This window comes from Telopea speciosissima, chromosome 9 (genome assembly GCF_018873765.1).
Source record: "Telopea speciosissima isolate NSW1024214 ecotype Mountain lineage chromosome 9, Tspe_v1, whole genome shotgun sequence".
NCBI classification, from domain to species: Eukaryota; Viridiplantae; Streptophyta; class Magnoliopsida; order Proteales; family Proteaceae; genus Telopea; species Telopea speciosissima.
The window spans coordinates 18,306,758-18,331,818 of NC_057924.1; the positions used below are offsets into that span (position 1 = coordinate 18,306,758).

The 25,061-nt window shown below is 41.0% G+C and overlaps 1 protein-coding gene across 1 annotated transcript; it reads right to left on the bottom strand.

Moving 5' to 3' along the window:
- On the bottom strand, positions 1-24,541 carry LOC122641041 (trans-resveratrol di-O-methyltransferase-like). The gene is made up of 4 exons (XM_043834357.1): positions 24,506-24,541; positions 12,465-12,467; positions 424-1,242; positions 1-325 (listed from the first exon to the last, which is right to left on the bottom strand). Exons 3-4 carry the CDS (start codon positions 1,195-1,197, stop codon positions 14-16), a joined length of 1,086 nt encoding a protein of 361 aa, XP_043690292.1. The 5' UTR covers positions 1,198-1,242; positions 12,465-12,467; positions 24,506-24,541; the 3' UTR covers positions 1-13.
- Between the last annotated feature and the right edge of the window lie 520 nt (positions 24,542-25,061).

The following is a 25,061-nucleotide window of genomic DNA, read 5'->3' on the forward strand; positions in this document are numbered from 1 at the left end:
TTCATGTGGCTCACTAAGGGTAGACTTCAATTAGAGACCTTAAACCCAGGAGAGGAGTGATCTTGTAGTGACTAAATCCAGACTCCAAGAAAAGCTTCTCCCATTCTTTCTCGGTCCTTTCTTTTCCATTATTCACAGTCATCATTAATATATCACAGAAGAGCTGGGTTTCTGTTGACTTGTGATCTACCTTCTTATCCTCCACCACCATGTCTATGATGATCACCTTCCCTGAGTTTCCTTCCATGTCCCCTCTAGAGATCGCTTCTTTGCTTCCCTTCAATATCTTTATGCATTGCTCATCATTCCAGTCATGAAGAATCGACTGTGATCATGTCAAAGTCCATATAAAGTTAGGAACCAAACATCTTTCCCTTCAAAAGAAAGAAAAAAAAAAAAAAAACGAAGAGGGAATTCACTTGCCTTGAGCAGAACTGCATCTACACTAGGGATGGATTCAAACATGTCACCTGCAATATATTTTAGGTTCCCATTGCCTTCCAAAGTAGCAACTACATGTGGTAGGTCAAACACTATACATTTCAAGCTTGGGAAGGTTTCAGCAATGGTCTTAGCCACAGTTCCAGTTCCACCTCCTACATCAATCAATGACTTTAACCCTTCAAACACAACCTTACACTCATTAACAACCACACTCATTACCAATCTAGCATCGCTTGCCATTGCTTCGTTGAAGAATTTGTTGAACTCATTGTCTTCGCCTGCATACTCCCACACATTCCTTCCATGTGCGGTCTCAAATGCATTAAGACCATCTCCATGGAACCATGCACCAAGGAAATTCCAAGGTGTCACCAATATCGGATCAAGCATTGCTCGCACGAAGGGTGACAAACTCTTGGAATTATCCTTAAGGAGAATCCTAGAAGAAGGCGTGAGCACATATCCTTCTTCTTCTTCCTGATATTTGCAGACTTCTCGAGTTGCAAAGAAACCAGAGTGCACCAATAAGCGCATGAGGCGAAACAGACAAGCAGTCCTGGTTTTTGGGATGGCAAGCTTCATGACCAGTTCAGAGAGGGTGATGGGTTGGTGATGGTTGTGAACAATGTCTGGTATACCTAGCTGAACTGCACATCCAAGTGAATAAGAGTTTACGAAGCTAAATATATGGTTCCATATATGAGCTTGAGCATGGAACAACTCCTCCCCACTCTCTTTCTCAATGAGATCCATTGATTTTCTCACTATTTGAAGAAATCTCTCAGCTCTTACTCAAATCTAGTTATGTTGAGAGGTGAGACTGATGCTATATACATTTATAGGAGTTCAAAGTTGAAAAAGGATATGCTCATTTCTTTTTCTTTTTTTTTTGGTAAAAAGGATATGCTCATTTCAAAGATTAATATAATGACAAGGGATGGGAACGTAAAGGAGAAGACTATCTCAGGTACCCATGTGAGTTAGTTGTCTTGTTTATTCTGATTGGTTAGATCTAATCTTGTAATATAAATACTTGAAGACATTAATGAAACGTGCTTTAAGATTTTGAGCTTATATAATATATGTCATTCCCTAGAAATATTAAAACTATAGACCAAATATTGGATTCCTCCTAAACATGGGAACCCAATATTTGGTTCTATCCTTTCACCTCAGCTCTAGACAAGAATCCACAAAATCATTCAATCAAGGATATACCAATTATACATACCAAACATAGGATGTGCTATACTTGTAAACTCTTTTTTTGCTAAAGGTCAGCAAAGTATGTATTAAGTAATAGAGAAAATACAAGTTTCTTTGGCACCCCATAAAAGGACGCCAGAGATACAGAATCAACAAAGGCACTAGGCCCTTCAAAAAAGAAAGCTATATGTAAGGCCTTCTTGAGATCCCACCTTCGGCATTGCCATCAACAAGAACTCAAGGGAGTGCACCTTCACTAGTACAAAAATCTAAAGTATCCAACAGAGATCAACTGAATCGGTATCGACTCCTCTCTTGTACATCCCATTCAATTTCATAGTGAGCGAATGGTGGGGCTTCCTCCCAATTTTGGGTGGTATGAGATGATGCACACCTTTGAGCAATAATATCTGCAACTGTGTTGGCCTCTCTATAGCTATACTTGTAAACTCTCCTCTATATATTTTATAATATTCTATTCATTCAATTAAGGATTATTACAATCAATTATACCATGGTTAATATGGTATCATGAGCCACATTTAGGCTAAAGCCTAAATCTGATCCTCCCTCCCAGCCACTTTCTTTTTCTGTTTTTTTTTTTTCCTCATTGATCTTATTCTCTTCCACCCACTTTCTTCCCTTTTTCTCCTAATACGTTCCTCTCTCCCACCCACTTTCTTCTTCTTTCTTTTTTCTCTACTAAATAATATCCTCTTCCACTTCATTCTCTTTTCATTTCCCAAGCCACCCACGTTCTCCCCATTGTCGACCATCTCCTTTCTCTTCATCCTTTCTCCATCCCTCCACAATGGGAGACCAATCTCCACCTAATGGAACACTCACTGCCCTCACCCCCACTGCCATTCTCTCCACCCCGTCTTCCACTTCCACCCACCATCTCCTTTCTCTCAAGTTAACACCCACAAACTACCTTCTCTAGAGGACTCAACTGGAGCCCTTTTTTCAAGGGCAGAACTTATAGGATTTTTGTCGCCTCAATTACACCTTCGTCAATTACATTTCAAGTGCACACCTAAGATGAGGACACGTGGCATAGTGGAATCTCACAGTCTAAATTAGAGAGAATATTTTATCTTTCAAAAGTTTCCCTCCATTCTCTCTTCGTCTCTCCCGTCTCTGCTCTTGTGCTCCACGGTGGAGCTCCTCTCTCACGACAACCTGATCTGACCTGACCTCTCCTCACGCCGGCGTTCATCTTCATCGTGTTTCCATTTCTAAATCCCTAACTCCCTCTCTGCCATAACTCCAGATTGCAAACCAAACCCTATCTCTTCTTCAATGACTCCTCTCCAAGGCGGCAGCAACGGCGGCGAATCCTATCCTCCAAGGCGGTGGCGGTGAAGACGGCGACTCCTCTCCACACTCCAGGTATCCCCATGCCATCTTGCCCTCTCATGGTCTTTCCTTCGATCTCTTTTTTCTTTACATTGCCTCTGTTTTTGTTTGTGTAGTTTTTTTTTTTTTTTTTTTTTTTTTTTGTCATTTTTGTATCGATTTCTAAACCTTTTGTGGGTGCTCTATCTTGCTCTCTTCCTAGTTTAGCCATTTGTGTCACTTAAACTGTTTGAACTTATAAAACATCGGTCTTCTTTCTTCCCTATTATATACTGAGCACAAGTGGATGAACACATGACCTCCTTTATTTGTAAATTCAGGCTGATATGTTCATGCATGATGGACTATAGGCTAGGAAATAATTTAATTGAAGGTTGTTGGACTGTGAAACCTGAACTGTATCCCAGTTTTCATATCAATTGAAGGTTCTTGGATTAATTCACCTAGATATTGGAAAAGAAAATGAAATCCTCTTTGTTTATGTTGTTTAATGCCTTCTATTATTCTCATACTAAAGCTGGCAAGCTGATGCTACACAGATTGCTGGGGTAGTTTTGAGCAAGACCAGAGAGGCTTGGAATTTGAGAGATTTCAGAAGTTATCCAAAATATTGGGTTGCTTGCTTAGACCAACAGCTTGGGACACGTGACGAAAACAGCCATATTTCAGAATAGAGAAAGTTTGCATTTTTGGGGTCAGTAATAGCTCTTGAATTGATATTCTAATCTCAATTGCTAGATGAGTGACTGTTAGGTTAAAGTTGGGTACCAGCATTTTATTTGTATATCAGGAACAATTTCTCAAATGACAGGTGAAAACAATGTTCAATGAGTAGTACAAGTGGTTTTCTGTAATGCCTTCTTATTTCTTTAATTCTTATCTTCTACCTTCTTATTTCTTTAATTATTATCTTCTACCTTCTCAAATACGTGCTTTTCCATGATTCTGAATCTACAGCAAAACATATAATTATACTAGGCTTCTCTGTTTTGGGAGGACTCTTCATCCTCCTCCCTCTTCAAAGAAAAGATGATATAACCCTTTGCATCAAAAGAAAACTTAGTATATTCATGTGTTGAGTTTAACTACTAAACTTGTTAATCAATTTATGAGCTAACCTCCCTAGGAGCTGGAAGATTCTCTATCTCATAATGTTTTGGGCTTTGGCTTCCCTGATGAACATCTCATTCCCTTGGACCAAGATTTGGAAATGATGTGGTAGGTGATCTAGCCAAGAGTGGTATTTCCTAGACAATGTTGTGCTGTTGGATGTTCATGTCAATGTATTGAAATTTTTCTGGGTTTTGATTTGGTTAACATCTTTCATTTGATTTGAAATAGGGCCCTGTTTTCTACATATATATTTGATTTAGAGAAGAAGAAATCAGGTTTTCTTCTGGTTTTTTTTATTTTTTTATTTTTTTATTTTTTTTATTGAAGGCAATTAACTAACTACACCACTGCTGCTGATAGCCTAACAGTAAATAATTTAATGGACTATAGGCTAGGAAATAATTTAATGGACTACTAGAGGAAGCATTTTCTAGATGGCCGACAATGAAGACTACATAGGATCAATCATAGTTGAAACCAAGAAGCTTCATATATCTCCTCTGCATCCCTTGCATGTGATTTCCACTATCTATACCTCGAGCACATTTTTTTCCCATTCCAATTGCTGTGTGGGTTATTTCAAATACATGTGGGTAATCTTAATTTTTTTATTTATAGGTTGGAATTTTATAGGTTTTTTTGGTTGTGTGCTACCCTGTTTAATTTGCTGGTTTATTCGTAACTGCGCCACTGCCCAGATAGGGTTCTCTTTTGGCATATGCGATCCATCCATATTAACATATATGTATTTTGTTATCTTTTTGGAGTCTAATGATTTGCTTGGAATATTTTTCTTTCTCTCTTTTTTTTTGTCACCTCTTAATGTGCATACTTTTCTTATGTTGCATTCCTGATCTCGTGTTCTAGCTGTTTTGTTTTCTGACATTATGTTATGTTAATTACACAGGAGGATATGAGAACAGATTACCTTGTAAGACCTGTTGGTCCTGCTGAAGTTGAGGAAGATGCTAGTGATTTTGAGCCAGTCAGTGGAAGAGAATGGAAAGAAAGAAGATTTTGATGAATTTGAATTTGGGTTCTCAACTCCCAATAGGATGAAAATGAATAGAGAAGAAAGTTAGAATGGGGCTCCATTACTTTAACTATTTTGGCTTATCATAAATAATCCCCCAGAACTAGCAATTGTTTTTCTTTTTTGATAAATAAATGCTTTAGTTGCAACGAAAAGATGCTAATTGTAGTTACTTCAATGGAATCGTTGGAGAGAACAAAATGCTAAAATATTCAAGGTGCAATTCATTACATTTTCTTTTCAGTCAAAGGGTCCTAAACCTGGCTAGTTCAGGCTCTTCAATTTTTGGTTTGATTGGGACAATCTAGTTTTCCTTCTACAATTTCTTTGCTCTACTGTTGTAGCTCTCTTCAAGTCCTTTTGTCTTCATTGAGCTGTCAACCACCAAAGATAAAGCTCATGAAAAAGTACAAAACAGGAACCAAAGGGGTCAAATTAATTTTGGATAGAACCACAAATTTTGAAAATTTATCTTTCCAGTATCCATCATAGATCTTTCCAATTTATGCTCAATACCAATTAATAATATAAGAGGAAGAATTTTTGTTCCCATCAAAGCTTAAGCAAAGAAGCATCATATCTCCAAGCTTTTACAAAGGTTCCACAATAGAAGCTAAACCATAACGTGACAGATACAACAAATAACTTGGGTTTTTTTTCCCCTCCAACTTCTTGGAATTTTATCATTTCTGCCCAACTTCCAAGTATTGACTTATGATGCTTGTCCTTCGATAAATTGGAAACCAACAAACATAAAACATAAATACATTTCAAGCATCCTAAAAAACCACTTGCATAGTAATAGTATCCTTATCCTTCCAAACTGGCATAGTAATAGTATCCTCCCCAACAATAGTCCTTCAAGATTAAGATGAACAAACTAGAAATATTCTCATCGACCAAACTCACATGCACCAATAGTCCTTCAAGATTAAGATGAACAACCTAATCATCTGGTTTCCAGAAATAGGCCAACATACCTCCATGAAAGCTTGAGTAAGAACATTGAAATTAAGAAAAATAAAAAAGCACAGAGAAGCTGCCTTGGATGAACTATACTGCTTCCCTTAGTACAAGCATGGCCTTGCCTTGATATTAAGTAACATAACTCTTTTACTACTTCAAACTCCCAGAATGAGTAAAAGAGTGAAGAACATACTAGAAATAGAAAACCCAAGAAAGAGAAGTCAAAGGAACCCCTTTGTTTTTTTTATTATAAAAGTTTGGATTTTCAGACAAACTAGACAAAAAAGGAACTCAATCCTCACATATCAACCATTTATAAAAGTTTTACAACATGAAGTACATATAACAGTTCTTCAATTGACTGAATTGGTCTGCCCATATTAAGAATTATGAAACCAGAAAATAAGCTTCAAGCCCCTTGGAGTACTCTTCTTCATAGGACGCTTGTAATAATTCTCCCTAAGAACCATGTCATCCACATAAGACCAAGTAGGCCCTCTTGGAGTGATCTCTGCCCACAAGAACTTCTTTGAGTATGGGTTCGCAAGGCTTTCAGGGAATTCCTCAACAGTTTCACAGAGCAATCCCTGCAAACAAACAAAATAAAACCACAGTTAATATGATAAGAACAAATTCTCCAAGACTCACATTTAATAGACACTTTATTACTGTGTGTTGTTTTTATATGAGGTGTCTATCAGTGTAAATTTTTTTGGTTAGATGGGGGTTATATGGGGAAAGAGAGAGAGAGGGAGAGAGAGAGGGCAAAGGTGGCTTTAATGCAGGGAACTTGGACTGGTCCTAGCTCTTATGGATCCCAATCAAATGGAATGAGAAATGGTGTTCAGAACCCAAAATAAAACTCAAGTTGTTAAAGAGATATCTTCATGAATATTATTGCACTGGGTTCAGCTCATATAGATCCTCCCCTGTACATTACTAAAATTCTAACAAGGAAGCACCATCATGAGGAAACAGTGAGGAAGTGTAGTTTGTAAGCACTGAGCAGAGACAGCCAGGTTCAGGTCTGTGTTTATAGTTCTTGACAATTTGATCCATCATCTTCAATTACTCTAATGTTAGGTATTGAAAATGATTCAGAGCTGATAAATCATAAAGAAAGAAAGATAAGGCAGTCCATCTAAGTAACTTGCCTAAAGCATCCAGACCCTTTTCTTTCTCTTGTACAGCCTCGTGAATCTGGCATTTTCTAAGGACGTTTCTAAATGCATGGACATGGAAGCAGTTAGCAATAGCAAGTCAAACTGAAATTGCTACTGATGATGATGCCAAAATAGACAAGTTTCCAAATCTATTATGTGCTTTTTCACAATGACATAAAGACCTCCAAACTAGAGAATTGCTGTCCCACTTTAAATCAATTTTCCTTCTTAACTTGATAAAAGTTAAACTTTGTCTTAAAGGTTTAACATTTGTATCTAGTTTACGTTCTATCTTCTACCAAATCGACACAAAAATTTGACATGAACCAGGAAAAACCAGAAATTGATGGAAAGTTTTGAATCTAAAAGAGACTGAAAATAGAGAAAGAGATAAACTGCATTCAGGTATGGCAAGAAACAATCAATAACCAAATCAGAAGCTAGAATCAAGAATGGAAGCAAATTTGAAACTGTAATTTCAGGTAAAACACTATAGCCATCGGGTTTAGAAACTAACAAATCTAACCTGAACCTTGCTTGAATGATAGAAAGGGATACATAAAAAAGAAAGAAAAAAAATTAAAAACAGAACAGGAATCCACCAAAGCCTCACTTGGAATCCTCCAGGTCTTCACTTCTGAATCCCCAGAAGTACCACTCAGAATCCACTAAATAATCACTGATTGATTTAGTTCCAAATCGACACCATGACAACAAAAAACAAAAACACAAACAAAGAGGCAATGTAAAGGTAACAGAGATCGAAGGAGAGGAGTCATGGTGATACCTGGAGTATGGAGAGGAGTCGCCGTAGTCGCCGCCGCCGCTGCCTTGGAGGAGAGGAGTCGCCGGAGAGGAGATAGGGTTTGGTCTGCAAAATAAACGCAAAATCAGAACAAAGCTGGGTTTGGGCTAGGGAAAACCATGATTCTTTGACTGAAATAGTCCCATACCTGAAGTTGCAGGGGCAATAGCTTTGTTTGTGCGAGGAAGAAGAAGAATGATTCGAATCTGGAGCTATGGCAGAGAGGGAGTTAGGGATTTAAAAAGAAAGAGGTTTGTGAGGGTGCTCCGTCGACGTGAGGTTGCCGCGCCGGCCTGAGGATGCAGATTACAGTGACGGAAACCACCTCCACCGTCGTCTGGTCAGGTAGTCGTGAGAGAGGAGAGGCGGGAGAGAGGGAGAGAGAGAATGGAGGGAAAAATCGCAATGTGTGAAATGAAAGTGAAATCGTTCAATTTAATTTGAACCGTGAGATTCATCTATGCCACGTGTCCTCATCTTAGGTGTGCACTTGAAGTGTAATTGAAGAAGATGTAATTGAGACGATAAAAATCCGAACTAATATGGCTATGTAGATGGATCCCTTCCTTGTCCCACGGACATTGCTACTGCTGTGGCACCAACAACATGCCTTGCTCCGCTCTTTACTAATTGTCTCTCTCTCTAAGGAGGTGGTTCTATTGGCCATAGGCAAACCAACAAGCCATGCTCTTTGGGACACCCTCCACACAACTTTTGGATCAACTTCTCAGACCCGCCTTATGGCGCTTCATATCAGTCTCAAAGACTCTATGCAACAACCAGATGAAAGTGTTTCTGTTTTCCTTTGCCGTCTGAAAGCTCTGGCGGATGAATTAACTTGCTTCCGCCGGTCAACCAATCTCTGTTGACAATTTTAATCTCCATATTTATCGTGATTTGAAGATCGAATTGAAGGGCATTGTCCTTTCTTTACTCACATAGACTGAACCTCTACCGTTCATTGAGCTCCATCCAATGCTCCTTAGCCATGAGTTCTTAAAGAACTCTTCTCTACATCAGCCCACATCTATGACACCAAATGCTGTTGTTTCCAGTACACACATGACAACCAAAGATAACCCAGACACTCAGCCCCCTTCTTTTGGCCACGGGGCTTCACATGGCCGATGGAGGCTTGTTTCTGGCCGTTTTCAAAGGGGGCAGGGTTAAGGCCGCCAGTGGTGCTCTCATTGTTATCGCAACAATCATTCGGATGCCACATGTTACTATCGTCCAAGGGGACCCCCTGTTGCCCATTACACCTCCCCCAACCCCTTCCTTCACAACCCGTCCCCCCTCCCCAGCCCTCCCTACCACGGAACCACCCCACCTACCTTCCCACCCCTTCCAACCCCCCATCCGCGGCCTTAACTTGGTACCTCGATACGGGGGCTACCCACCATGTTACGCCGGACCTTCACTCCCTTGCCAACTATGACTCCTAGGGTGGTAATGAGCAGCTCTTTGTAAGTAATGGTAAGGGGCTATCAATCTCTAACATTGGTTCCGCCACAATCACTTCTCCCTCCTCTTCTATTTCATTTCATTTGAATGATGTGTTGCATGTTCTTTGCATTTCTAAACCCCTCATTTTCGTTCAAAAATTTACGAAGGATAATAATGCATTTTTTGAGTTTTACCCCTCTTTCTTTCTTGTGAAGGATCGAACAACCAAGGAGGTTCTTCTGTCCGACCCGAGTAAAGATGGATTGTATGTCTTTTCCCCGATTTCTTCTCAAATGAGTGCCAATATTGCTGTGGGACCAACATTGGATGGTGGCATAGCCGACTGGGTCATCCCCATAAAGACCTACTTCATCGCATGATTCGCATAAATAAAGTGCCTTGTAATAATAAATCCCTATCCCCCCCCTTTGTAAGGCATGTCAATTAGGGAAATCTTGTTGTTTACATTTATCCCTTTCCCCCTCTTGTAGTTTATTTCCACTTAAACTCATTTTTAGTGATGTTTGGGGCCCCACCCACATTTCCTCGATTTTTGGTCATCGGTATTTAATCATCTTCGTAGATGATTTTTTGAAGTACATATGGTTTTATCCAATGACTAATAAATCCGAGGTTTTCCAAAATTTTTGCCGTTTTCAAACCTTAGTTGAACGACAATTTTACTGTCGAATTCTTTCTATCCAAACAGATTGGAGGGGTGAGTATTGTACTCTCCCCACATTTTTTTGACCAAATAGGAATTCGCCATAGAATTTCGGCCCCCCATATACATGAGCAACAAAGCTCTGTTGAGAGGCGTAGTTGCCACATTGTTGAGACCGGCCTCTCTCTCCTTGGCCATAGCTCAGTTCCCCAGCACTATTGGCATAATGCATTTGACACCGCAGTCTATCTAGTAAATAGAATGCCATCCCGAGCTTCAATGGACCTTTCCCTATTTCAACTTTTATTTCATAAAGCACCCGATTATTCTTTTCTTCCTGTATTCGGGTGCTTATGTTTTCCCTTTTTAAGGCCCTACAATAAACATAAAATGAACTATCGGTCTACTCCATGTGTGTTCCTAGGCTATAGTAACTCTCATACGGGATATATCTATCTTGACCACTCTAACAATAGGATCTATTTAGCCTGGCATGTAAGATTTAATGAAACTGGGTTTCCCTTTGCCATCACACCCCCCCTCAACCTCATTCCCGGCACCACTACCATCATCTCCATGGGTAATTGCTCCCAACAAGTTACCACCATCTCCCAATCCGCCACCACCACCACCTAGCCATCCCGTACACACTCCCCTTCCCTCTCCTCTACCCACCCACCCTCTCGACCATGACCCAGCCCTAACCTTCCCTCCCCACATTAGCTGAATAGTACCCCATCCCCAAAGCGACGTATCCGCTCTCTCCATGACCTATACCAACACACCTCTCCCATCCCCACCGCTCTTTCTACTGCTCTAAACCCCACCCTTAAACCCACCTGTTTCACTCAAGCCAACAAAGTTCCAACATGGCATACGACAATGACAGAAGAATTCAATGCTCTCTTAAAAAATGGCACTTGGGATCTTGTACCACCCCCCTCCCCATCTAAAAATATTGTGGGTCGTAAATGGGTGTATCGGGTCAAAAGGAAAGCAGATGGCTCTCTTGAGCATTATAAAGCCCGCCTTGTGGCAAAGGGCTACCACCTACAACCCGGCCTTGATTACACTAAAACCGTCAGTCCGATTGTTATGCCCACAACCATTCATACCGTTCTCTCACTTGCGATCTCCAATGGTTGGGCCATGCGCCAACTAGATGTTCATAACGCCTTCTTACATGGCGTACTTCAAGAAGAGGTTTACATGTCCCAACCTCCAGGATTTGTTGATCCGACAAGGCCTAATCATGTGTGCAAATTATTGATGTCTTTCTATAGGCTCAAGCAAGCTCCATGGGCTTGGTTCACACGCCTCTCCCAGTTCCTACTTACCATTATATTCAAGGCATCGCAAACGGATCCATCATTATTCATATATCGGGAGGCTGCCAATACTACGTTTGTTCTTATATATGTCGATGACATCATTGTCACCAAAAATTCCAAGGGCCTCATATCCAGTCTTCTCAAGCAACTAGCACAGGAATTTGCTATCAAGGACTTGGGCCACTGCATTTCTTCCTAGGGGTTGAGGTTCTCCCCCATGACCAGGGCCTGCTTCTTTACCAATCCCTATATATTGGTGATTTATTGACAAGGGCCGGTATGCCTCTACAGACTCCAATGGCAACCTTTGTGGCCCTTACTGCAGTCTCTGGTGTCCCTATGGCTGATCCTACATTGTATCGTTCCATCATTGAGGCACTTCAATATGTCACCTTGACTCGCCCAGACGTTGCCTTTGCGGTTAATAAAGCCTGCTAGTACATGCATGCCCCAACTAACACTCATTGGGGGTTGGTAAAGCGGCTTCTCCGCTATCTCAAAGGCACCCAATCACATGGCCTTTTGATCGATCGTCGATCTGATCTCAGGTTACAAGCCTTTAGTGATGCTGACTGGGCTGGTTGCGGCGATGACAGAAAATCCACCGGCGGATTCGCAATTTTTTTCTTGGGACCAATCTTATCTCATGGATATCAAGGAAACAATGCACTGTTGCACGCTCTTCTACAGAGGCAAAAATAAGGCCCAAGCAGATGCGGCCGCTGAACTAATCTGGCTCCAATCTTTATTCACCGAACTTGGCATATCTCTATCTGTCCCGCCAATACTTTGGTGTGACAACATTGTAGCCACGTACCTATCGGCCAATCCAGTCTTCCACGCCCAGATGAAACATATTGAAATTGACTTCTATTTCGTCCGGGATCGCGTTGCGAGCCGTGAATTGTTAGTCCAGTTTATCTCCACCAAGGACCAACTAGCAAACATCCTCACAAAGGCCCTAGCAACGGCCCGGTTCCAGTTCTTGCGTGACAAGTTGAAGCTTTGCTGCTCGAAGCCTTCCACTTGAGGCGATGTATTGACCAAATATTGGATTCCCTCTTAAACTTGGGAACCCAATATTTGGTTCTATCCTTCCACCTCAGCTATAGACAAGAATCCACAAAATCATTCAATCAAGGATATACCAATTGTGCATACCAAATATAGGATGTGCTATACTTGTAAACTCTCCTCTATATATTTTTTAATATTCTATTCATTCAATTAAGGATTATTACAATCAATTATACCATGGTTAATAAAAACATATTACCAATAACCGGAGTGGATCAGGTTACATTAGTTTAGCTTGGATTTAATTAAGCTTGGAATATATACATGTTGGGGTACGATGTCTTGTATTACATCGCTTGCATAATTGGACTGATTTCGAAGGCCATAGGCCTCAAGACCTAGAGGAATAGGTGGGCCTTGCACGTTTATGGCAATGAATTGGCAGGTTCATGGCTAGGGTCGGGGTGGCAGGCCCCAAGGAAATATTTTTAGGATTATATAGGTATTTTGGCAAATTACTAATAGAGAAAGATCCCTGAGACGCCAATGTCCAGACCAAAACTGCACACCCCCACCCGAATCACTATATCACCTCTTATAAAAAGTCCTAAACATGCCCTCTATTTGACAAAATTTCATAATCTATTGATGTAGAGGAGATATCAGTACAATTCCTACACCCTGGATGGGCAGAAGGTGACCCGGTCCGACAGAAAATGCTAAATTTCCAAGGGCTAACTTTCGAGAGGCATAACTTTGTTCATACTCATCCAATTTACAAGTGAACCAGGCAAAGCATGGGCATTCCTCCAAAATTCCCATCATTTTCAAGGCCATTCGGTGTTCCAAAGTTTTGGCACCATTCTTATCATGCCACTGCATGCCATCTCATTAATTCTTATCCTTGTATCTATATTTGTAAAGTGTGAGTGTACAGACCCAATCTAGCATTAGATTAGGGAGAGGATCATGCTATCTAATCCATGTACTTTTGTGTATGTAATCTTTCGTTCATTCTCAATGAAATCAAGCTATTCCAAAGCTCCATATCCTAGTGTTACCAATTAACATGGTATCAGCCTAGGTTGTTTTCTTCTTCTCATTGGAATCTTCCACCATTCCAATGGGTGATCCCATAGCTTCCACCATTACCACGACTTCGGTGGTTCCCATTTCCTCTCTTCATTTTCTGCATTCTTCTGATCAACCATGTTCATCCTTGGGAACTCTTCTTCTTGATGGGGATAATTATCCCACTTCGCATCAGTCCATGCTTATGGCTCTAGAGGCGAAGAACAAATTACCGTTTCTAGATGGTTTCCTCGCCATACCTCACTTCAAATCTACCGATTATCCTCATTAGGTGCACTGCAATTGCATGGTGCACTCCTGGATAGTGCAGTCAACTATCCCTTCGATGGCTCATAGCATTCTCTGGATCGAATGCTGCTCGAATATTTTAGATCCACAGGGCTATTTCCACTCACGTTCAAGGAACCGATGCAATATCTGCTTATTACACCAAAACCAAGGGATATCGCGATGAGTTACTCTCGTATCCTGTTCTTCCCTCTTGTTCTTGTAGTGCCATGACTACTTTGCAGACTGTCTTTGTCAAGGACCATCTCATGGATTTTTTACAAGGGTTAAACAAAAGCTATGCTGCTGTTCATAGTCAGCTTTTACTTATGGAGCCATTGCCTAGTGTTAACAAGGCTTATTCTTTACTTCTTTAAGAGGAACGCCAACGTTCTATTCATGATGATCGTTCGACTGTGCCCGATTTGACTACCATGGCTGTTGCTCATATAACCACTGGTAACCCTCGGTCTGGTTCTTCTACCAAGCCTTTCAATCATTGTTCCCATTGCGGTAAAGATGAGCATTCAGAGTCCCGCTATTTCAAAAAAAAAATGGCTATCCAGATTGGTGGAAAGAGCAAAATGGTTCTAAACGGACTGCAAATGACATCGCTTCGAAGGGTACACGCCCATCTCCTTCCTAGCCTCTTGCGGCTACTGCCACCACAGATTCCACACCGATTTCTGCCCCTACTCTCACAGTTGCTAAGCTTCAACATCTTCTTGCCTTTATTCCATCAAGTAACCATCTTCTTGTCAACATGGCAGGTAAACCGATTTGTTTATAGTCATCTTCCACATGGATTTTGGATACCGGGGCCACACATTATATCACTTTTGATGATTCTTTATTCACCAAGATCGATGCTAATCAAACTTCTCCACTGATTACATTACCGGACGGATCCAACGCCCCTGTGACTCAAATCGGGGCCATATCGATCACTCTCGATATTTCCTTATATCATTTGTTGCTTGTCCCATCTTTTAAATACAATCTTCTTTCTATTAGAAAATTGACTGCCAGTTCTCAATTTCTGATTACCTTCACTTGTGATACTTATGTGTTTTAGAACCCACAATTGAAGAAGATTATAGCGACGGGTAAGAGACATGGCGGCCTTTATTTTCTTGAGGTTTCTCCCACATCACCATTTATTTCTACGACATCTTCGAGGGCACATTTTGCTCTATGGCATTGGCGTGTGGGCCACCCTAGTTCTTTTCTCCAACCCCATCTCCTTAATATTGACTCTACCATTTCAATAAGTGCACTTGCATTGTTTGTCCTTTAGCTACACAAAAATGGCTTCCATTTTCTTTCAGTACGATTACTAGTACGCATTGTTTTGAATTAATACATGTTGATATTTGGGGTCCCTATCGGACCCCTACTTTGTCTAGTGCACGTTATTTCCTTAACATAGTTGATGATTTTCTTGTGGTACATGTGATGCAGCCAGCATGGAGGGTGACAAGGTGGAAGCCACGGCAACACACCCCAAGGCCCTACGGAGATCGGCTCGGATCAAGGAGAAGCCTGGTCCTCAGTAATAAGGGAAGATTGGCTTCCCCAATAAAGATCTTATTGTGATCCCCCTATCAAAGATTCCAGTGTGAATAAATCCCAACTTATTTGGGTGATTGTAGTTTCCCTTTTTGTAGTTTCCTTTTTTTTTCTTCTTTCTTGTAATTCTGGGCTACATGAAAATGTACCAGGAGGGAAAGAAGACAAATTTTGGATATTGAATGAAAATTTCTCTTTACAGCTTGGAACTCCATTAGAGTTTCTGCAAGTTTTCTTCTTCTTCTTGTTCGATTAATCAACTCCTTGCGAACTCGAATCTCCCGATCCAAGCCTTCACAAGGCTGCGCCATTTTTGGTATTAGAGCTTTGGGCGGAGAACGAGCGACGGAATGCCACCCCGATGATGCGGAGGTCACGCAGTCCCTATTGAGGAAATTAATGCAAGAGATGAGGTCTTGCGCCTGCAGCAAGAAGTTGCAGCCCTGCGGCTTGAGAACGAAGCGTTGAAGACTGTCGTTCGACGTTCGATTTCGATTGATCGAGGAGACGTCCGATCAGAACTCACCTTCTTCTAATGACGCGTCACCTGTGTGGGAGAGGAGGACTCACCATGACAGGTTCGTCCCTCAGAAACAACGAGAGCTTGAATGGGATAAAATTGTTCGTCGCAACATTCCCGAGTTCTCAGGCACGACATCCCCTGATGAGATCATCGACTAGTTAGCACTAGTCAACGAGGTTTTTCAATACAAGGAGGTTCCTGAGCACCGACGCATTGTCATCATTGCTATGCGACTTCATGGGAAGGCTGTTGCATGGTGGAGGCATGACAAACAGCTTCGTGCCAATGCTGGTAAGGCACCTGTCACGCGTTGGAGTAAGATGGAAGAAAAGATTCGAAAACACTTCCTTCCCCGCAGCTATCACCGCGATCTGTAACATAAGTTCCAACATTTGTAGCAGGGAACCCACATGGTGGAGCAATATACCTCTGACTTTAATGATTTGGTGGTTCGTAATAACTTTACTGACTCGGAGGAGATGCTAGTACATAAGTATTTGGGGGGATTACAGCCCTACATCCAGAGTGTTCTCGAAGTACTCGATATTTGGGACCTCAGAGATGTGCACCAGAGAGCCTTGAAGGTTGAACAGGCCCGTTCTCAGAAAGCCACCTTTCCAACTGCAAATCGGGTTATCCCAACTGCCAACAGCTCCAATAAGGGGGACGTGCTACCCTCCCAAACCTAGCCACCAAATCGCTCTGCCACCTTGGGGGCTGACAATCAAAACCTGATCCCTGGGTTGCGGTGCTATGCTTGTGGAGAGCTTGGGCATCGTTCCAGCAACTGCCCCAAAAAGAAGCCTAATGGGAAGGGCCTCTTATTGGAATATGAGTCAGAAGGCCATAAGGAAGAGCCATCCTATCATGAACCCGCTGGAGATCCGCGGTATGATAGCAAGGGTGAGCATGTGTTGCAGGCGGATTCTGGTGAACTTCTAATGATGCGCAAGATTTATCTCACACCTAGACAAGAGACTGGCAATCAGTGGCTGCACAACAACATCTTTCACTCCGCTTGTACTATCTCAGGCAAGGTGTGCCAGTTGATTGTTGACTTTGACTGCTATGAAAATGTGATCTTGGAGGAGGCAGTGCACAAGTTACAACTGGAACAACAAGACCACCTAGTACCTTATAAAATGACCTGGCTAAAGCGTGGGATTGAGGTAACCCATCAACAAACGATGTCAGGTATCGTTATCCATCTCTAATACATACTTTGACAAAGTTTGGTGTGACATCCTCCCCATGGATGTGAGTCATTTAATTTTGAGGCGCCCGTGGCAGTTTGATAGGAAGACAGTACATGATGGGTATAAGAATACCTACTCGTTCGAATGTAATGACAAAAAAATTGCCTTAGCCCCATCTAAGAAGCCTCTTAAGACTCCCATTGCTGAGAATCCTAAACTATTGTCTCTGAAAGATTTGCGCAGCATGGTGAATGACACATAGGTGATGTATGTTTTATTGAACAAATCTGACGAGAAAGCACCTGCCTTGCCCGTGCCCGAATCGGTCAAGCTGTTATTGGAGGAGTTCAACGATGTGTTCCCCGATGAGTTACCCCAAGGTCTTCCACCCATGCGTGATATTCAGCATCGGATAGACCTAGTGCCTGGAGCATCCCTCCCCAACTTACCCCACTATCGCATGAGTCCCTCCGAGCATGAGGAATTGCGGCGACAGATCACAGAGTTAATGGAAAAAGGCTTCGTACGGGAGAGCATTAGCCCCTGTGCCATCCTGGCCTTGCTTGTTCCAAAGAAGAATGGGGCCTGGCGCATGTGTATTAATAGTCGGGCGATAAATAAAATTACAATAAAATATCGCTTCCCGATTCTGAGATTGGACGACTTATTGGATCAGCTTTCCGGTGCTACCATTTTTTCCAAGCTAGATTTGAAGAGCGGGTATCACCAGATCCGTATCCAGCAGGGGGACGAGTGGAGAACCGCTTTCAAGACACATGATGGGCTGTTTGAGTGGCTGGTCATGCCATTCGGGTTGTCCAATGCACCATCCACCTTTATGCAGTTCATGACTCAGATCTTGCGCCCTTATCTTGGGAGGTTTACAGTCGTTTATTTTGACAATATTATGATTTATAGCAAATCTATTGACGACCATTTGCAGCACCTCCGGGAGATCCTTTTTGTCTTGCATAGGGAACATTTATTCGCTGCCACCAATAAATGTTATTTTATGGAGGAGCGGATTTTATTCTTGTGGTTCAATGTGTCAGGCGAGGGCATCTCTGTCGATGATGCCAAGATTAGGGTGATTTAAGAGTGGCTGGTTCCAAAAAATATTCATGAAGTCCGAAGCTTTCATGGGTTGGCATCATTTTATCGACGGTTCATTCCACACTTTAGTTCCATTGCAGCGCCGTTGACCGCCTGCATGAAGAAGGGCCAGTTCGAGTGGAATGAGGCTGTACAACAAAGTTTTTAAGAGCTAAGGGACTGGTTGAGCACAACCCCTATTTTAGTACTCCCTGATTTTACCATTTTATTTGAGGTGCATTGCGATGCATCCATCACTGGTATTGGTGCAGTACTCAGTCAAGGGGGTCTACCTGTTGCTTATTTTAGTGAGAAACTCACGAGTGCATGGCAGCGCTATAGCACCTATGATTTGGAATTCTATGCACTTTATCTTACCCTGGAGCATTGGCGACAATATCTGATACACAGGGAATTTGTGCTTTACACTGATAACGAGGCACTTAAATATATTGCAGGGCAGTAGCGATTAAATTCCAAGCGCGCCAAGTGGGCAGAATATTTACAAGAATTCAATTTTATTATCAAGCACAAGTTTGGCACACAAAACATGGTGGCAGACACCCTGAGTCGCAAGCGCACCCTCCTCTACACCATGTGCACCTGCTTAAATCTTTACTCTCAATATAGGCAAAGTGTACTCAACAAGCAATTTATATCTCTAAACTTAAACTAAGAAAAATACCAAGATCAACTATCAAATTAAGAAACTAAGCTAAACTAGGATAAACAAAATTAACACAAAAAGTAAGAGAATGAGATGGATAGATTGAAATTGAGATGGGCTCTTGGGGATGGAATCCACCACAAGGTTGGGGTAAGTCAATGATCAACACATCAAAGCATTGCATATATCATAGTCTAGGTCTATAGGAGATGCGGCGAAAATGGCTAACATATCCTATGAGTAGTACGTATTCAATACACAATTAGATCCTAAAATCATGAACATGAATGGTGTCACAATGGCTACGGCGGCAATATTGCATTTAGTCCAATTGGATGACATGCACACTACGGCGGTAAACAATTGTAAGCCCAAACAATGAACATGTTAATACACAAGCATGCAAATCATCAACTCATCCTTCCCTCATGGCTTCATCCTACCCCAAGACTTGAGGGTTTAGTTGGCCATGGGAAAATTGATGGAAGGAGAGGGGGTTGATGAAGAGAACATTAAAACTAAATTATAAAAAATAAAATCAAAAGATTAAATAACTTAGCTCAACTTGAACTTGAACTATTGAAGAAAAAATTCCAACCTTAAATTTGAATCAACAACTTGAAGTACATCAATAGAAGAAGGGGATGGGCATTAAAAATCCTCAATTATATTAGATCTAGGAATGAAAAAGACAAAATTACATTGAAATTCTAAGCTTAGACAAAGAAACTAGAAAAGAGAAAAAATAAGAGAAAGAAAGCTAAAAAGCCTAAGAAGAATGAATCCCTTTTTTAAGAGGAAGAAAAGAGAATGAGAGAAGAATATTTATTAATGAGGGGGCTGATCCTTTTATAGAGGAGGGAGAAGCCAAAATCGTTGGAGGGAGGAGGTGAGGTGGCATGAGAAAAAAAAAGGAAAAGAAATTGGAGAGAAAGAAAGAAGGAAGAGAAAATTTAAAAAAAAAAAAAAGGAAATATCTCCCCCCCCCCCCATCATGTTTTCTTTCATTCCTTTATTGTTTTTTGGGAAATTTATGCATACCACCCCTGAGGTTTGACGAAAGGATATTTTCACCCCCCAGTTTTGGAAAATTCTGCGTACCCCCCTGAGGTTTGCAAAAGGTAACAAATAGGTCCATTCCGTCAGTTCATGACTAACACTGTTAAAAAGTAGACTTGAACTGATGGAATTGCCCTTGCCATTGGGGTTTCAAAATGAACTGACCGAAATGCCCTTATCACTATGGGGTTTCTAAAATGACTAGAACGATGAGGGATTTTAGGGTTTGAAATTGGGGAAAATCCCAAATCCTGCAACTCGTTCCCTTTATCGAGCCACACTGGAAGAGAGAAGGGGAAGAAACGGGAAGGGCCACCATTGTTGGACGTTATTCTTCAAGTTGCAACTTTTCCAACCTCTGTTCGAAGACCTCCAACTTCTCCAAACTCTGTTGGAGTGGACCTGCAACTTCTCCTACGCTCCTACTTCGGTTTGACCTGCAACTTATCCAACTTCTCCAACTTTGGTTCAACCTGCAACTCCAAGCTCTGTAAGTATTGCTTTTTTCTTCATCCATTCTCAATCGTTTCTGATATTGGAAAAACTGAAACAGCTTGTGCAATCGTATATGAGTTTTGAACTCCAAAATTGAAATATCTGTCCAACCCATGACCGTGAGTAAAGCTCACTGCTCGCTACTCACTAAAGCCCAAAAATGCTGTCCAAAATTGGATATAAACTATACAATTTTATGGTTTTGCTTGTCAAATATCTCTTACACATTGGCTGACTTTCTTCACACCACATGGTGAGCAATTCTGGTCTTTGCACACTGATGAAGTTGGGTTGGCACTCACTAGAAATTTTCTTTGCAAGAAGGGTTTTACCACATCCACAAGGCCCACAGAAGAGAACTCTAAATGGAGAAATGCCAAACTTCTTAAACATATATGGATGCTTCACTGTGTATCGGACAATCTGTCAAGAATCACAAAGTAGTGATTCTTTTAGGTTGGCTACAAATAAGAAACTAAAAAAGATATGGGTTTCTATAGTATAATTACAGAGCAATGCTAAGGAGAATGTCCCTAGCTTCAATCTCTGCAGCAGGAAAGGGAGCTGTCCATGGTATTTCTAACAATTAAAGCCAATTTTTATCGTATATGGAATGCCAATTTTGGCTAAAGTATCATGAAACCGGATTCTTTACTGGATGATGGCAATTATAACTTTTTTATTGGATAGTAATAGGTTAATCTTGCATATTACAGATGTAGGGACTCCAATTTCCATCATTATTAATTGGGTTTAATCTTGTTTAAAATCTGGTTCAAGAGGGGGCCAAGCCAATAGAAGCTTCTTGTAGATTGGTGTAAAATGGCCTATCCTTGAAATTAGTGATTCTGATGATGGGTTTGTGCACAAATCTTGAGGGCAATTGAATGGTAAGGAAAGACATGGGACCAATTGCGTGGGAGAGAGAGGGAGAGAGATGAAGTGGACCACATGAGAATGGGTGTATGAATAGTCTTCATCAGCATCATCATGGGTTCATTCATGTGAATTATTCTGTCTTGGATATGGTTCTACTTGCTTAATATGCTTTTGCATCCTTGTTCTCCGATAATTCATTATCAGTTCTTCCTGGAATAGATCATTTGATTCCTTGATGGGACTATTATTAATGCTTAGATTCAATGTAATGTTTGCAGGTACAATGTCTTATGGTAGTGTCAATGAGAGCTATTCAGGGTACCTTAAGTTTGAGAACAAGTTGTGCTTCTGTAGGAAAAGAGCTGCTGTGAGGATCTCGAACTCAACAGATAACCCAAACAGGCTATATTATAACTGTGCAGACAAAAATAATGGTGGCTGCAACTTCTTCCAATGGTGTTGTACCATGAGTGAACCAGGTCAATGTAGCCTCACCAATGTTTCAGCTCCACATCCAGGTCCAACAAATACTATAGGTGTAATTAGTGTAGAAGAACAGCAGAGACTGGAGCAACAGAGGATGGAGCAACAGAGGAGGGATCAACAGAAGGAGGAAGAATTCTGTAGGTTTAAGAATAGAGTGATTGAGTTGAAAAAGTCAAATGCTGCAATGAAGATGTTTTGTCAAATGATGGTTGCTTTGTTTGTCTTGAACTTTGTTGTAATTGTTCTAAAAATATGATGGAGTGTATGGGGTAGGGCACTTAATGTATGGAAAGGGGAGTTTCACCTAATGTATGGGAAGGGGATGTTTGGTAATTTGAATGAACAATTTGCTTTCAATGAATGCATTTGGAATTTTAGTGTATTGTATTTGGAATGTGATGGTATTTTGAATGTGAAAAATATATTGCGGGTCCACTGCTTAAGTGTTGGAATTTTATGATTAGAGAGTATCTCAATAGACTACCTGCTCCATGACCTCTGCTATGATGGCTCATGTGGGTCAATGGGTCACTGCTCAAGTATTGGTAGCCTTCTAAAGATATGACAAAGCATCACAGGGTACTATGTGAGGGTCTTTAGAGGCCATCAGCCCACATGAGCAGGGGCAGCAACAGTAGCACAGAGGAATTCTACCAGTGTTATTCACATATACAATAATTGAGCCCCTAATCCAATGCTCCTAAACATTTTGTGATTTAACCCATTAGTATTAGCATGATGGTTACATGATGATGGTAATTGGTTAACCCATTGCTATTACCATTATGGTTTACACACTGAGGGAGCTAGGAGACAGCATCATCAACATGAAGATATTTAGCTAAGTAGTGATCTACAATGCTCAATGACCAAATTTTAGGATTAAAAATCAGACCATTCGCAAACCATTACATTGGTAATTGTTTTCCAAGCACATTGGTCCATACATCATAACAGCATTTGCATAATACCAAATGTTGATCCAAATCCAAGTCAAACCATTAAAAATCCAAGTGAAACTATTAAGTTACAATATGTTTTCCAAATAAATCCAATAGAACTTGCTGAATCATAAATCAACCCATAGCCTCCACTTCAGCTCCAACACTGCAACTCCACTTTAGCTCCTCCAACCTTCAGCTCCATAATACATCAGCTCCATGGACTAGTCCTAGACAGCAAATGAACTGTACATGGCAAAAACACATCCCATCATTTTACTGCTACAGGAACTCAGGCATCTATTTAAAATTGTAAATCACATCTTGTGCAGTTAGACTGGTCCTCGACAGCAACTCCACTCACCATTTCATTGGGTAGCTCTACTGGCTCTCCTTGCCTTCTCTTTCATAGCCTTTGCTGCCATCCTATTGTGAATCACATCTTGTACAGTTGTACATGACTGTTGTGAGGATCTGGTTGCTTTTTGAGATGATGACATATCATCAGGTGTATCACTCCTTGATTTCCTCTACAATTGCATCAACAAAACATATATGTAAAATTTCAAGTTTTATGTACAAAACTCTAAAATGAAAATGATAATTCAATTAATAGTGCTACCTTGACACCAACATTCTGCTCAGGGGACCTCTGTTGAGAGGACCTGGTTACCACCTGAGGGGACCTGGTCTGAGAAGCTTTGGTTACCATCTGAGGTGATCTCTGCTGGGAGGATCTGGTTACCACCTGAGGGGAGGTCTGCTGAGGGGACCTGGCCTGAGAAGATCTGGTTACCATCTGAGGTAATCTCTGCTAAGAGGATCTGGTTACCATCTGAGGGGAGCTCTGCTGAGGGGAGTTGGCTTGAGAAGATCTGGTTCCCTTCTTAGGTGTCCTCTGTTGAGAGGACCTCTACTGAGATGACTCCTGGCATGAACAAAACAATAATGCTAAATATTAATCCATAAAAGTTTAAGGAGTTTAATTGTAGAATAATAAAATCAGTTAAGGTACCTTATTCTTAGAAGTAGATTTCCTCTTCTCAGCAACTGGACCTCCTTTGCATGTCCTCCTATTGTGATCAAATGATTTACATTTGCTACATCTCACAGTGCTAGACTTCTTCCTAATGTCTTCTTTAGGTGCCTCATCTTGTTCTCTCCTCCTTGACTTATTTGGTCTGCCAATTGACCTCTTCATTGGTGGTGGAAGTAGGGATCTGTCTTCTAAAGTGCTTAGATCAGACAATGGATCAATCATTCCCTCATGAGCTAGTAAATACCTCTTTTTTGAATAGTATGAATCACAGAATTGCTGAAGAGGTACTCTATTATATTGAATGCATACTCCCACATGTTTACATGGAAATCTAGTTGCTATGTAGATCCCACACTCATAGAAGTTATTTGCCATGTCCACCACATACCTAACACTGTTATCCTGTACCTCATACTTATCTCCTCCAGAAAATGTTGCTCTACAATACCTGACACCTCTCTGAAAATCATCAAGTTTTTTCTTCATTCTTGGAGTGATATGCTTTGCAAAGTTACAACCCTTTGAAAACCTTTTCTGTAGCCTACCCATCAGCTTAGATCTGACTAAATCGACTAAGGTAAGGATAGGCTTATCCCTGCATGATCCAACCCATTGGTTGAATGACTCACTCATATTGTTGGTTATTTGATCACTCTTGGCTCTGTGATCAAATGCATGTCGACTCCACGTATTAACTGGAGTCTTCAGTAACCATTCATATACCTCATTCCTTTCTGCTTTCAATACCATCCATGGCCTTTTGAAATTCAAATACATTGTATGCTTTGCTGGCTGTCCAGAAATAACCTCGTAATGCAGGCCCACCTCCAAACACTTTCTTGAAATTGTTGTATAGATGTCTGCTGCAGTGTCGATGGTTTGCTTCTGGAAAAATGGTTGAAATTGCTTCAATAAGACCCTGTACAAAGCATATTGATTTATATAATATTCATAAGGGACTTGTTTAAGTGAGGGATGTTAAGAAAAAAATGCTAATTTTGAACTTAATCTTAAGGAAAATATTATACCTTCTGTTTGTCAGTCATAAATGTAAGTATATCATGAGGGGTTGGGCTTCCATTGTAAACATTTTGTATGCATCTGTCAATGGACTCATGTAAATGGTGGAGGAAGAATAGCCAACTGTCCTTTCCTTCAGATTCTACAACTCCATATGCAACTGGAAATATCCCATTGTTTCCATCAACT

Bases quoted from the DNA above. Each gene is read 5' to 3' on its own strand.
- LOC122641041 (XM_043834357.1), bottom strand. From the start codon at position 1,197: ATGGATCTCATTGAGAAAGAGAGTGGGGAGGAGTTGTTCCATGCTCAA. The intron at 326-423 runs GCAAGTGAATTC...ACATGATCACAG, and splicing joins TAGATGCAGTTCTGCTCAAG to TCGATTCTTCATGACTGGAA.